Source organism: Labrus mixtus, chromosome 9 (genome assembly GCF_963584025.1).
Source record: "Labrus mixtus chromosome 9, fLabMix1.1, whole genome shotgun sequence".
In the NCBI taxonomy this organism is placed as follows: Eukaryota; Metazoa; Chordata; class Actinopteri; order Labriformes; family Labridae; genus Labrus; species Labrus mixtus.
Window position 1 is genome coordinate 25,788,536 of NC_083620.1, and position 14,649 is coordinate 25,803,184.

The 14,649-nt window shown below is 41.0% G+C and overlaps 1 protein-coding gene across 3 annotated transcripts; it reads right to left on the reverse strand.

The window, feature by feature from the left end:
- Positions 1-17: 17 nt before the first annotated feature.
- rasgrp4 (RAS guanyl releasing protein 4) lies at positions 18-14,217 on the reverse strand. 3 transcript variants are annotated; one of them, XM_061047110.1, is made up of 17 exons: positions 13,687-14,217; positions 8,278-8,444; positions 6,942-7,041; positions 6,696-6,758; positions 6,471-6,602; positions 6,191-6,332; positions 5,331-5,504; positions 5,118-5,234; positions 4,140-4,415; positions 3,957-4,037; positions 3,557-3,661; positions 3,318-3,427; positions 3,012-3,162; positions 2,882-2,918; positions 2,511-2,642; positions 2,203-2,405; positions 18-1,018 (listed from the first exon to the last, which is right to left on the reverse strand). In XM_061047110.1, the coding sequence occupies exons 1-17, from the start codon at positions 13,701-13,703 to the stop codon at positions 908-910; spliced, it is 2,118 nt and encodes a 705-aa protein (XP_060903093.1). In that variant the 5' UTR covers positions 13,704-14,217; the 3' UTR covers positions 18-907. The 3 variants fall into 3 exon arrangements, with proteins under 3 accessions (XP_060903093.1, XP_060903094.1, XP_060903095.1); XM_061047111.1 differs by lacking the exon at positions 13,687-14,217 and adding an exon at positions 7,314-7,375 and having other exon boundaries at positions 8,278-8,414; XM_061047112.1 differs by lacking the exons at positions 6,942-7,041; positions 8,278-8,444; positions 13,687-14,217 and having other exon boundaries at positions 6,471-6,598.
- Between the last annotated feature and the right edge of the window lie 432 nt (positions 14,218-14,649).

The following is a 14,649-nucleotide window of genomic DNA, read 5'->3' on the forward strand; positions in this document are numbered from 1 at the left end:
ACAACAAAAGTGAACGATTCATTGTTGATGTATTTTTCATTTACTTACAAGATTGAAATTGTTGACAAAAGACAAAACGGAGAACATTCAGCTAAAAAAAATGAAATATGAGGTTTGGAGCTTAGTTCCAGTGCAGTTCTGCTGAACTTGACATCATTTTTTGAGAAATGTGAATGTTGCCAGGGCAGACAATAGATTTCCCTCTGTTACTTGTAGTTGCTGATGGATTGACCTCAACCTTTTTTCTTTACTATCAACACAAACATCCAAATAGAAGTACTGATACTCGTTTTTATGACGTGTAAGAGAAACTTTCCAGATAGTCACATCAGTTAAGTAAATTAAAAGGCAATCCAGTTCCATTTTGCAATAAAGATCGGGTACCAGGCAAAATGCTATCCTATGGTTTCACATCTGAAGATATGAAAGCAATCGGTGTCTGTTCTGAAATTGTTTTCTTACTTTTTGAATTCATGAGCAGAGCTGTCATAGCTGCCAAGGTCAAAATGAACCTTTTTAACTTAAGTTGTGGTTAGTGTTACTTTCCTACCCTGCATTTGTTCAAATGTATAAAGGACCAGAACAAATCTGTTGTCATAAAAGACCTCAAGGCTTGAGGTTGTGAAGAATCTTAGCACCAGAGAAGTGAGCCGCCTGTCTTACAAGTGCAATGATGTGGTCATAGGTTACAGTAGGAAAACAAATGTTTCAAGCCAAGATGATGAGCAGAACTAACAAGACTGACAAAGACAAAATACTTTCACAACCATGATTTAAAAAAAAAAAAAAGTCTGAATGGTTGCTGGAACTCTTTTTGAATGGCAGTAAATCTCATCAGTTCAGCACCAGTTCATGGTGGTGACTGGATTTTTTTGTCCATGAGGGAAAATGTTAGATGGTGGAGTTCTCAGTCGGGCTCCCTGCTCTTGTCTTTGTAAAAATGTAACTCCTCCATTTTCTCCTGCAGGAAGGAAACAGGCATAGAGCAGCCTCGGGTTCTCAGTGGCAGAGTGTTGACCTGGAAAACACAGAAAATACCAAATTATCATATGTAGAAAACCCCCTTCAGTTTCTATTGGGAAGCTTTGAAAAATGTTGGGTTATCTCAGTTCGTGTTAGTGGTTAGCAGCGTCTTGTGAAGCTGCAAAGGAAGAATTCAAGAAAGTACCACTTATGATATTGTTGAATTATATTATTAAAATCTTTGATGAGCTAAAGAAAGTTTCCACTGAATTATGATTTACTTTCAAACTTAGTAAGGTTATTGTTTTGGCGCACTTGAGTGGCTCCTTTTTCGTTTTCGGTTGAAAATCAGATACATTGACATTTGGAAATAAAGGGGATTTTTTTTTCCTTCTCAGCCAAGAGACAGAAATCTCGCTCAAGAAGAGGTGTAGCTCTGAAATCTTGCGGTGACGGGGGAGATGTTGCAGGAAGACGAAGGTTTGAAACACCACTTGGAGTTGGAGAGAGCGGGTAGGCATATTTGGAAAATTAAGGAAAACATCCCGAGTCATTTGCAACACACATTCAGTGGACGCACTCTGAACAGACTCAGCTGCGTCCAAGGTTTGGTGGTGGCCCTATTTGCGGCTCTCTACATACAGGCGAATTCCTGGATGTATACTACCTAAACTTCTACAAAGGTTAATCAGCGAATCTGAATTTAATAAATAATTTAAAAAAAAAAGGAAAACGGCAAAGTTGTGCAAAGGTTTGTAGTTATCTATTGAATAGCTTGACTCTTTTAACAGTAATGTAGACCCACAGCTGTACCCAATGCTGCCAAGATATTCACCAAATATTCAACACAGAGATTTTTTGCAAAATCGCATGTCGTTCAATAAATCTTAGCTCCGCAATTGAATTTCATCCACAGGTTTCACTATGCTTGAAATCTACATCTACAATAATGAAAGTAACTGGAAGTAGTGATTTTATACTCCGAGCAGCCGCATTGATGGTTGATTGTTTTAACACAGTGTTTTTGGATGACCCATATTTAATTAGCTCCTGTAGTTATGTGAAATTGTAAATCACCTTTGGAGGCTGTTATATGTCACTTCTCTATGTACCTACTAAAACTGACCCCACATAGAGACACTCCAGGGTTTCCAACAAACATATTGATATTCTTTCAGAGGTTAATGTCGTGACAATAAGATAAAAAATGTCAAACGTGGATAATAAATTATAGCTCACCCTTCTCTCGGGGGACGCGTGAACTAGAGAGTTGTGGTGGTTTCCCCTCATTTCCCTTTTCTCAGGTGTCCACACTCCGGGGTCTGTCTGAGTCGAACGGTCCGACAATGATGAATCACTGGTGCTATTTGTCCAAACAGACGGTCCCTTGTTGTGGTCCGTGTCGATACTTTGGGGGAAAACAAAGGCCTCCTCCTCCGAACCTGGCAGGGCATACAAGACGTCAGTACACCAGGTGAAAGGTTATGTCATATGCAGGGAATGTTTAGGTGTGTGTATTCTGTATATACGATGGAGACAGAACGTACTCCAGACGCCGCCCTTGGTTCGAGATTCAGGGGCAGGGGTGCACGGACAAGACCCAGTTGAGTTTTTGTGTTTTTTCGAGCACTCCATTCCCACCAGGTCTCTGCAGTGCCTGTGACAGTTTATCCCACAGTCTGCGAGAGAGGAAATGAGACTTAAACAGAAACACTATTACCTTAAAGAATCAGTTCACTCAGATTACAAAAGGTTTGTGGATTCATCGCCTTGAGCATCCCAAACCAAAACACTTTCACATGGCCGGCGGCAGCAGAAATTTCCCAGACAGGTGGTTGTGTGAACTGACCCTTTAACTTTATTAACCTCATTTGTAACATCTGATTACTCTGATAAAATGTATGCATTGAAGTCTTACCTTTACAGTGGTAGCCCTGTTTGATTACTCCCCACAGCTACAAGAAAGGCAGACATGATTCATGTTATATTCGGGTTTGCTTCTCAGTGATCATGATAAAAAAAAAAAAAGTGTTACAATGGATACTCACAAAGCCTCCACAGATATAACAAAACGTTGGTCGCTTATATGTGGTTTCATGAAAGTTATGTACGTCACTGAAGTTGTAGCCAAGCTTAGCCCACACGGACATTCCCCTCATGAAGTAAGAGTTGATTTCTTCACGGCTTATTTGTCCCTCCCTGAGATGAAAGTTTTTCCAAAGTGTGACAACATAGTGATTCATTTAGTTCAGGTTCTTTTTATTTAAAAAAAAAAAAAAAAAAGAAAACAACTCATTCTGCTTTATCTTTTCTCAGCCACGCCAGAGAGGCCCTGCGTGTTGTAGCTTCCTCACCTGTCAGTTTCATGAGTGCAGAAGGAGAAGGGGAAGTTGGCTGCTATTTTCTCAAAGTCCTCATGAGAGATGTAACCGTCCTGGTTCTGGTCGTAATTTTTCATTATGGACTGCAGGGGGCGACAGAGCAATCACTTCAATCAGTTTGTGGAGGGGGACCGAGTTGGTTAGTTCTGCTTTGGCATGTGAAGTAATAAGGAAGTGAAAGACAGAAGGTTGTTGCAGAGTCACATACTCACATCCACCATCTGTTTGACATGTTTGGATATGGTGTCAGGGTCGAGCCTGGGCGTGACCCCTGAACCCCACTCTGCCACCACGGGCGGTTTAACTGGAGCTACAGGCTGTGGAAACCAACCAAGTTGAAGAGATGAGACACGGCAGTCTGAACAACGTCAGAAACATGGAGAAAAAAACTGAGCACACCCACCACATAACAGGCTTGCCTAACGTATAGCGCTTTGATGTGGTTGAGTTCTGGTATATTTGAGCTCTGAGTGTGTGCTTTTGTTTTAAAGATGTGACACCCACAGAAAGTACACAACTGTCCCTCCTCTTGAGAACAGAGGCCAAACAAATGTGAGCCTGATGGTGTTAGATAACGCCCAACTTCAAAGAGGAGCATGCAGCTTTACTGACCTGGATCTTGGGGTTCTTGGGTTCCTTTGTATATGAAAGTTCATATATCTCATCCTCAGTGTAGTACAAATCTAGAGAAAGCTAAAGCATTAAAAGAAAATAATTTTAAGATATACTTAGTTGATTCTTTTTAAAAAAAAAAAAGTGAAATCTAAGAGATCAGGTTTTAGCATTGTGTCGTACTGTGAGCAGGTGCAGAAGATCTTTATTGGCCTCGAATGGGGGTGTGCTGCTGTGAATGGCCAGCAGGTCGGTGATGTTGCTGTAGAGGTGCTGCAGCTTGCTCAGGTTAATCTTGTCAGCATCTATGTAGTCGGGCAGGGCCTCATTCAACGAGATCAGATCCTTCAGGTGGACGCCTAGGATGGGAACCTTGAAGCCGCTGCACTCGCTGTAAACCCGCCGGTAGTTGCTGTAGTTGCTGCGCGATGAGAGCAGCTCTGTCATCTCACTCAAGGCCTGATAGAAGATAAAGAAGACAGCACGGATACATTAGTCATGTTTCTCTGTAGTCACTTTTATAGATTTAAAAAGTTATTTTTTAAGATTTATTTTTGTGCTTTTTGTGCACACTTTTATTGGAAAGACAGGATAGAGAGAGAGAGAGTGTGGAAAGTTGACACAGGTTGCCTTTGAACCTGGGCCGCCCGCTTCGAGGACTACAGCCTCTGTACATTGTGACAGCAAACTAACCACTTGTCCACTGGCGCCCCAATATTAGTGACCATATTTGACCTCAGAATAAATTGTATTCAGACACATAGTCTGTACACACTTATGTCTGCACATAACACACATTAACAAATAAGATCTACTTTTAATACTTTTCATATTTTAGGCAAGCACATAAACAGGGATTTTCATCATACAGGAATAAGATATAGAAACCTGTGTTGACCCCCAAAAGAAATCAAAAACATTAAATGTCACCTTCACTAAAGATTTATCCAATTTGTCTTAAGACACAAAAAGCATTATAACTTAAACTTCCCCTTGTAGCTCAAATGGAAAGGTACAAAAACATACAACTGTGCATACAAAATATGAAATAAAAACAATGAAGCCACGGGAGATTTAATAAAGGAAAGTTTAGTCATGACAGTGCTGTGGTGAGGTATTCATCTACAACCTGACTCATGTTGATGTGCAGTAATCAAATACCTTAGTTACGTCAGGAGGCAGCAGGTTAGAGGTGTCTTTTAGGCGGGAGATGGAGCTGTGACAGAGGCCTCCAGTCACTGCCATTAGAGTGTTAAAGTTTTGCAGAGCTCGAAGTTTCTAAAGAGGAAAGCACAGAATAAATGTAAGTCTCTTACCCTGAAAAATCCAAACCCAGACGAGTACATATTTAAACAAAAATCTTTTTTTTTTTACCTGAGCCACATGAGTGAACTTGGTGAAGACCTGAGCTCTCTGCTGGGCCGTGTGTCTGCTGAGGATCATCAGCTGGACCCACTGGGAGACTCCGTTACACATCATGACCGAACGCTCCAGAGCAGGGTTGTCCCTCACCGAGCCTCGCACCACGTAGCTCCGATAATCCAGGTACTAGCAGACACAAGGCAAGAGATAACTTGAGTTCAGCACTGTCTCCAAACAGTTGTTAAAAAAAATAAGGGGCGCTGGTGGCGCAGTGGTTAGTGCGTGCGCCCCATGTATGGAGGCTGTGGGCTCAAATCTGACCTGTGGCTCCCCCCCTGCATCTCATTCCCCTCTCTCAGATTTCCAACTCTATCCACTGTCCTATCTCTCCATTAAAGACACAAAAAGCCCAAAAATAAATCTTAAAAAAAGAAAAAAAAAACACTCTCAAAATTGTCCAAACCAGATTAAAATCTTGACGTAGAGCACTTTTAAAAATATAAGTGAAAATCGTCAAAAAAATGAAGTATCTACCCTTAATGTGCCCACGCTTAAAGTCGTCGTTAGGTTAAATTATTAGCCATATATCATTGTTGTACCATAAACATATGGTGACAAATATTGATATATAAATATTTTTTAATTCTGTTCTCTAAAAGTTCTCATCCCTAAAATCATAAAAAAAACCTATAAAATCTTTGACTGTATTATGTCTTTCCTCATCAGAGAATCAATTATTAGATCATGTGACATCTTGTATTTGGTATGAGATTTGTTTCGAAAGCAGCAATATCTCGGACAATTATTCCAAATGAGGCTCGTTACACAAAGTTAGAACAGCAAATGGTCGAGAAGTTGATCATTGAACTGACCGAAACGTTGCAGAAGTTCTTGAACTCCAGGTAGCTGAGGTGCTTAGCCATCTCATCCGGCTCCATGTGGTCGAAGATCAGAGACACCTTCCTCTTCTTCACAGAAGGTGACGGTGCCTGGAATATGTTCACATGAGGGCTTCTAGGAAGAGAAAGCCAAGCAACAGGAGAAAACAGATTTTTGTCTATTTTTAGAAAGGAAAAAAAAAAAAAATCTGTTTTTATCTGTTGACGAGTTGAGTTGTGGTCGGCTGTTGAATCAAATCAAATCATAGCTCACAGGCAGGAGGTGTCCATGAGCTGTGAGTGCTTCTCCTCCCCGTCCGACCGGACCAGCGCCCACAGATCCCCCATGGTCTGCTCAAGGAGGGGGTCTGCTTCAAATACTGCCGGGAACTGGCTCATCCACTGCCTTGCCACAAAGCAGAAAATATGTTTACCACCCACAAATAGAGCAGGATAACCAGTTCTGTAACACACTCATGTGCCTGGCACCCGTACTCACCTGATAAGGTGGCAGACCTGTGACCGCCTCAGTCCTCTCTTATCTGAGGGACAATCCTTATAAGTGAAAAGGAGAGTCAAGGATTTAAACACACAGTGCCAATATGGCACAACACCAGACTGGATTTAAACAAGTGTAATACAAAGAAATGCCTGTTTGTTGATCTGATTGATGAACGTGAACATGTGATTGGTTGCACTGTCCCGCTAGGAACAGAGCACTACACTGAGCGACTGTGGAGGATATATAGTGAGAAGTTTCTGGGCGAACATCTGAGATGGCACGACCCAACTGTGCATCATCAGGGTCATGTGGACCAACTGGCTGGAAAACTTCCCCTCTGAATCTGCAAACGAAAACACAGCGGTAAATTTCACACAGGGAAGATAAGTGTGGTTAATGGCAACAACAGCGACAACAGAAAGTGTGGCTTGCATGGTGGCTCAGTGGTCAAACAGTTCATTCGTTCATTTCACATCATTGCATTCAGTCACTTAGTTTACCTGACTTGATTTTTGATTATAATTTTTTTTTTTTTTTTTTCTTTTCGACCTGAGACATGCGGCTAAGGTGGACTGGAGTTTTATCATTTCTTTTGGTGTGAGTGTCTGTGTTAACCTTGACAACCTGCAGCGGGTGATTTCCTGCCAGTCGCTTACTGAGAAACATCCAACTGTGACCTAGAGTAGAAATAAGCAAACATATAGACTGGACTAGACAAATGTGTCTACTTAACTTGATATACAAATGACCTTTTCATACATATTCATATATATCTAATATTTTATAGGTTAATGGGACATAACAATTCATAACACTGTCATTGTCTAAGGCTGCTGATAATAAGGGTCAAAGGTCAAAACATGATTGACTGCATGTGTGCGTATCAATGTCCCCTTTTTCCTCTCAGTCAATACCAGTTCCTTCCACCTCCTCCAGGTGGTTTATTCACATGTTTGGGGTTATTTTGATTAAAATATTGTTTTTTCTCCATCGGTGTTCACAACATAACTACACAAACAGCTCCACAGCAGTGTCTCGTTTCATCTTTACTCACAGTGTTCATATTTTATTTTCATTTTTGGAGGATGATCTGCATTAACCAGGACCTTAGTTTTGAATGAGCATGTTAAAAAACTTCACTTTAAGAGCCACAAATAACTTGCATTCACCGACACCTCCATTACATTGGTGGAATCAAGACTCTCAAACCTCTGTAATATGAACATAAACTATCTGTGTGCTGGACACCATGACGGGTATCCAGACAGTTTTTTTTGTCATTTGGATGGGCTGAATAATTAGGCATGGGAGAGTGAGATCACTGAAAGTGGGAAGGGAAGAGAGATTTGCTTAGTGTAACATTGCATGGGAATAGCTCGTTGGCCTCAGAAGCCCACCAGAACAAAGCTTGATTGTATGAGACTGCTCTTTGTCTCCCTTCCTCTCTGTCAGTCTCTCTCACCCCAAATTCCCTCTCACACTCTGTCATCCCCCATTTATATAACCTGGTTGAGATAAAGAGTAAAGTCACATGACAAACCTACGATACACATGCAAACACGTTGGGACAGAGACTGACCGAAGCAGTTCAGGCAGCGCTGTATGAGCTCATCCAGGCTGGCAGCGCTGGCGCTTGGAGCAGAGCTGGGGCTCTGCAGGGCCCGGGTGATGTCCTGGGGGCTGGGACATGTATTCCTCCTCCGCGGGACCAGCTTCCCTTTTTTCAGGCTATCCACATTTGACTTCCTGAGAAAGAGAGAGAGAGAGACAGACAGATCCAGACAAGAAGTATAAGTAGTCTAGAAAAACAATAAGCATTGTCATCTGAGGAAATACAACTTCTCATACGAGACAACCAGTGTTACAGCACTGTAACAGTCTAAACCATCACTACATCACTACTGGACAGCTGTTCTAATGAACTACATAGATGTTTCTCATCATGAAGAGTCCAGGTAGATTGATAAAGCTGGAAAACCAGGAGAAGAAATTCTCTGTCCTGATACATGCTCAATGCTATGAAAAACATTTGCAGTGTTTTGATGAATATGTTTTTTTCATTAATCCAAACAAACATCTTCTTGGATGCATCGTCCATACCTCTATTCAGCAAAATAAAAATGTTAAAAAAAAATCGATATGCTATTTGTTTCTGGGCTATTTGCAGTTATAATGACTGCTGTGACCCCTTGCATGCTTTTTTAAAATTCTGACAAACTCCTGTGTTATCAATGATTTCTTATTGCAAAATTAAAACAAATAGAGCTTTGTTTTAATTTAAATTATGCCCCTTATAATTCAGTGCTCGTATGTATTCACAAAGGAGCTGCACAGTTTATGGCTTGCTCATTAGCTAAATGTATTCACAAGTGTTTGAACCCTGAATAACATTCGAAAGGAGAGAAGGTGAAAAACTATCCACCTACAAGAAAATGTTTTACAACCTCCAATTTCTACAAACAATTGATCTGTGAAGGACAGATCGATGGAACTACTCGCAGCTCATAGACAGGGCGCAAGAGGAAGGGGCTGCAACTAGTAATTTCCTGAAGTAAGTGATTACATCCAAAATGTTTGGAACCACTTAGGACAATATCGATCTTTTGTCTTCTTTTAGTTACAAAAGCAGTTTGTGATCGAGGAGAATCCAGACTTTTCAAGAAGTTGTTTTCGGTCTGACATGGCATTAAGACATCCTCTGGGCATACCGTAAAGCTGAAATGACTTTGATTGTGACGTGCTGAAATTTGCCAAAGGAAGTCAAGGAGAAAAAAAACCTCTTGGAGTCACTCTCAAAGGGAGTTTTTTTTTGTATGCCCTCAAAAAGACGAATCGACTTCTTTGTTTCATGACGCTTCCTCTTCAGATCAAGAGTTCATCAAGAAATATCTGAATGTATTTCACAATTGAGTGACCTTTGAAGTTTTTATGTGGGCACTGGTATCTTTACATTAACTTGAAGGAAAAGGGGTTGACCCCCCCACCCCACCCCGCTCGCCTTCTGCTAAATTTCAAATCAAACCAAAGTTGAAATGAAACCTCATTGTTGCATGTCTTCTTAAAAAAAGTAGGTGAAGTTGTCAGTGTTGATTTTTTCAGATCAATCTTAATCAGTATAGCGCCAATTCATATCAAATGTCATCTCAACACATCTCTAGACCGTACTCTGTGCCCCCATGTATGTGAAGAGACAGTGTGTACCATATACGCAGTGAGTCTGCGCTGCACTTTTTTTTTTTTTTTTTTTAACACAGACGCTGATGTGATGACATTACCAGGAAACAGAGTTCAGAGAACTGGTGACATGTTCCCTAAATTAACAGACCTGCATCTCCTTCTCTTAACCAGTGTGTGTGTGTGTGTGTGTGGCTAATTTTATCCACCCTTACACACAAAAACACACAAACACACGCACGTAACGAATATCTCAACATTCACACACATGCACACTGCAGTCACACAAAACATTTGGTCTGCTTTATGTACAACAGATGAGTGGGTACTCATAGATGCACTATCCCATACAGACAGTATACACGGCCATATTCACTGATCTATTTATAACATGAGCTTTCTCCTGCCTGTATGAGCTGTTTAATACAGCTGTCACAGTTAACACAAAGCATATACATTTCACATTTAGACATTTCTTCCTCAGCCATGAGTAAGAAACCCTGATGAGGGGGGGGATGACAGTGATGACCCTAACTGTGTGCATCCTGGTAGTCCAGTTCCAGACGGCTGGTTTGGAAACCTGCTGGGCAACAAAACTCCTCATCTTCGCCTCATTACACAGCCGGGCCTCTGAATTCAAAACACTAACAGTAAACAGCACATCATGTACCACAGTGGGCAATTTTTACGGTTCAGAAACATAACAAGCACACTGTCAAGGTTTTTGAGTTCATTTGATGCACACCTCTGCCACTTATTCTACTACTACAATATTGCCCAAGCGCAAGAGCTTATATCTGATCACACGTTATGTAATGTCTTTAGGAGGAGGTCTGCCTCTATTTCCTGAGGGCCTCAGATTGTATGTTTGCTTCATGGGTTGCAAAAGCCTGACAGGAAAATTTGTAATTTGTGATTCTGAGCTGTAACAAAAAATAAGTACTTCTCTGTTAGTGGAGCCAACTTTTATACCCAGAGACCAATTTTGTACAACTATGATATTAAAAATAAAATGTGTAAAAGGTTGTTTTTAAAGGTCCATATAAGGACCCTTACCTGACAAAAGAGCAAAGACATTAAGGAAGTCCATTTCAAATGACCATTGTTGTTCATTCATTCATCATTCAACTCAGGTGGAACTTAATGTCACCATCCTCTGCCTATGTCCATTATTAAGTCATTTATTTATTCCATTTTTGACTACCAGTATTAGCAACCTTTAACTTTTCTGTAACATGTTATACAGTTGGTGTTTTTAGAGTGCTGAATGACACAAATAGCTGCAAAAAGCACCTTTAGACTTTTGTTAAAAATGAATGACTTAACCTATTTTTATTTCTTGCACACGACTACATATATGCTTTTTTAACATTTTTGTATTTTATGAAGTGCAAACTTTGTAAATTAACTGAATTAAAAACTTGACTTTAATTGCCTTATAACAGTTTATTTCTCCAATTTATTTCTGACTTCAGAGCAACACTTCTTCGTTATCTATGTGCCCTTTACACATCTGTCATCTCTCCCTTTGACTCAGAGTGAATCCAGTTCTGTCAAAGCAGTCGCACATATGAGGAGACACGCTTTCTACTACAGACAGAAGTGCTGATGGGGAAATGTTCTTGATGTCATGGCGTTTTTCAGGGAATTCCCCCAGAGTGCTGAGCAGGTAACACACCAGTCGATGATGATCTTTTCTGTGTTCCCTTTTTACGAGGTGTTGGTAAATACAGTTAGCGTGCAGTGGACTTCCATGCAAATTTAAAGACAATTGGAGGTCCTGTTTTAGCATTTGCATTCACTTTTCCTTGGAGTCAGATACGCAAGTGTGTTAAAAATAAAATCAACCAATCTATATGTCACGGTAAATTCATGAAAAACAAGTCGGCTTAATCTTCAACTTCGTGTGCATAATAATGATTTAAAAAAACCTCAAGAAGTGCTTTGAAACACAAATGATATGAGTATAATCTCCATCATTTCCCTGAGTTTGTTTAGGGAAGACCTTCCTCACTTCCTTTCCTCACTAAGAGCTGCTTTACCCATTTTCCTCTCTACCTTCATCCTTGCTCTATTTAAGCCATTCGGGAAACAGCTTCTCCTTTTTCCTTTTGAAATCCCTCTCTCACTCCCTTTCTCATCCGTGTCAGGACTCCTGGCCACAGATCCAGTCCCCCCCCCCTCCCTCCTCCCCTTTCTCCCTCTCTCGCTCTCACACTGGCAGGGGGATATGCAAATTCCTCTCTTTCTTTCGTTAATTGATTAATTGAAGCCAGGGACCCTTTGAAGGCCTTGTTTGTTGTGCTGCTCTTTTTCTCTTGCTCTACCCTCTCACAACCTGTGTTCTTGTTCCCTCTTTGCATCAAGGAGAAGCATCCACTTCAACGGGCCGTTCATCCGTCGGGTCCAACAATAAAGTCACTGTACCAAAATATTGTTAATAGCGTCTGAAAATAGCGGCACGTATTCATCAGGCTCTCTCCCTCTCTTATGTGAGGAGCAGAGGTTGAGATAGAGTGCAGCCATGAATCTGCAGCCAGACGCTAAAGAAATACCTGTGCTCCACATCCCTTCAGTGGGAACGCATACACCCTCTCTTTTTCATCTACACACTCAGTAATTTAGCTTCGGCTTATTTCCATACCATCGACATGTTTCATAAATGAATCTTTTTATAAAGGTATCTATGAAAAGATGTAATGTATGTATTTTTTTCACTTCCAATTTGCCTTTAATTTCTTACAATTTCTCTCATTGTCGTTTACAAGTCTTTTTTTTTCTTATTTCTTGAGCACATCACATGACCATAAAGCAGGGAAATACTTTGGTGCATTGATGGTGCTACTGCTAAGTGTTCATCCCAGTAATCAATCAAAAATCTTTAAATACTTTTATGCCTTTATCCCAGTGAAAGACAAGCTTTAGATGTCTTTTTTTTTTTAAGCGTGAAAACAGTTCACAGATTTTGAATTTCAAAGGCATCTTTTTGTCAACACAAGTTATCCGAGGTTCGACTGCATGTGTGAAGAGTTTTGAAAAGTGAACTCGCTCCTAATGCATGCATCTTAATGACCAATGCAGGGGAAGCATAGTAACCTGGCCATATAAACTCAGGTAGTTAAATCACACATAAAAACATGTTTGACTACCACAGAACCCTTTCATTCCAGCGAAATCTGATAAGAGCTGCCGTCACAACCACTGCAGTGAAATGTATTGAAAACACAGGCTACCACGTATATAAACAGTTTCTTATTATCTCAGATCAAATTAAAAAAACTACCAACTGTCATGTTAAAGCCGGATTATTAGCAGGACGGATCAGAATAGCAGAATAAATTTCCGTGGAAAGGTGAGCAGGCTCAACAAGCATGCACAACCATTGGATATCAGAGCTCAATTACGCATACGCAAATAACATGTGAGGATGATTTTTTTTTTTTTGTCACTGTTATCCAGGTCAAACACTTAAACTGTGAGCATGTATGAGATGGGCACATACAGCCTCTTCTCTCTCCACCTCAATCCGTCTAGAATTGAATAAATGCCAGAGAACACACAAGCAACAAGTGGTAAATAAAACTGAATGCCCCCATTTGTCTTCATCTTGTAAAGATCTTTTGCACAAACCACAGTGCACATCTCATAACCTCAAGCTTCACACATATCTGCTGCACACACAACAGTTGCTGCTGACACATACTTAGACCAACAACAACAGCTCAGAAACCAAGCTGCAAATGGATCTGGCTGCACCAGACTCTCAGTTTACACACACACACACACACTCTCTATACTTTTTTCATTTAATTACCTCTTGGTCTTGTTCATTGCAGAGCTCTTCTCCTCAGGGGCACTCCTCCTCCACTGATGATCCGCACGGGCATCTGAGCGTGTCCCTACAGCTCCATGGTTGGCCCTGCTCCTCCCTTTCCTCCTCCTCCTGCTCCTCTGTGTCCTCTATGTATTTATGTGCCCAGGACAGCAAGTGCTGGCACAGGACAGAGAGCTGATGGGGGTGAGGACTGCCTACCTATCACTCAGCGACTAAAGTGGACTAAACTCCACGCCTCAGCTCTGCTTATCACACCACTCTATGTGTCAGTCAAACACCCCCCCCCCCCCCTCCAGCTATCTGAAAGTATCGATCAACCGCAAACAGCAACCAAAAAAAGGCTCAACGCTCGCTCCGCCTACAAAAAAAATCAGACATGACAAAAAAACATGCCTCAAACAAGCTTCAAAATAAACTCCAAGAGCTTGAAAAAGTATTTCACTTTGTCCCTTCAACATAAACAAGTCACCATCTTAAATGGAGGAACTGGCTCTGACAGATAGGGGAACTCGTATCAGTTTCTGCGTGTGTGTGTGTGTGTGTGTGTGTTTCTGCACAAAGGGGAGGAGAAAGGCGTGAAAAAAAAAAAACGTGAACACACAAACGCAGTAGGCTATGGCGGTAGAGGAAGAACAAGACAAGTTAGAGAGATTGTGATGAGCAATCATCTGAGCACCATCAGTGTACTCCAGGAAGCAACAGCTGCGGTTCTTTTTTCAGAGCATCAACACAGAAAAACAAAGAACCACACCTAAATGTCACTTTTGATGCAATTCTTAGGGGTATTGCCCGCTCTTGGCAACAAAACCAGTTCTTGAAAAACCAGATAGATGTCTGATAACACTGTTTTGATTTTGAAATGAAAGTTATTTAACCGTTTCTTTTTTTTAACACTGTTGTATCCTGACGAGTGTCTCTGTACTGGATTTGTTCATCCAGGGT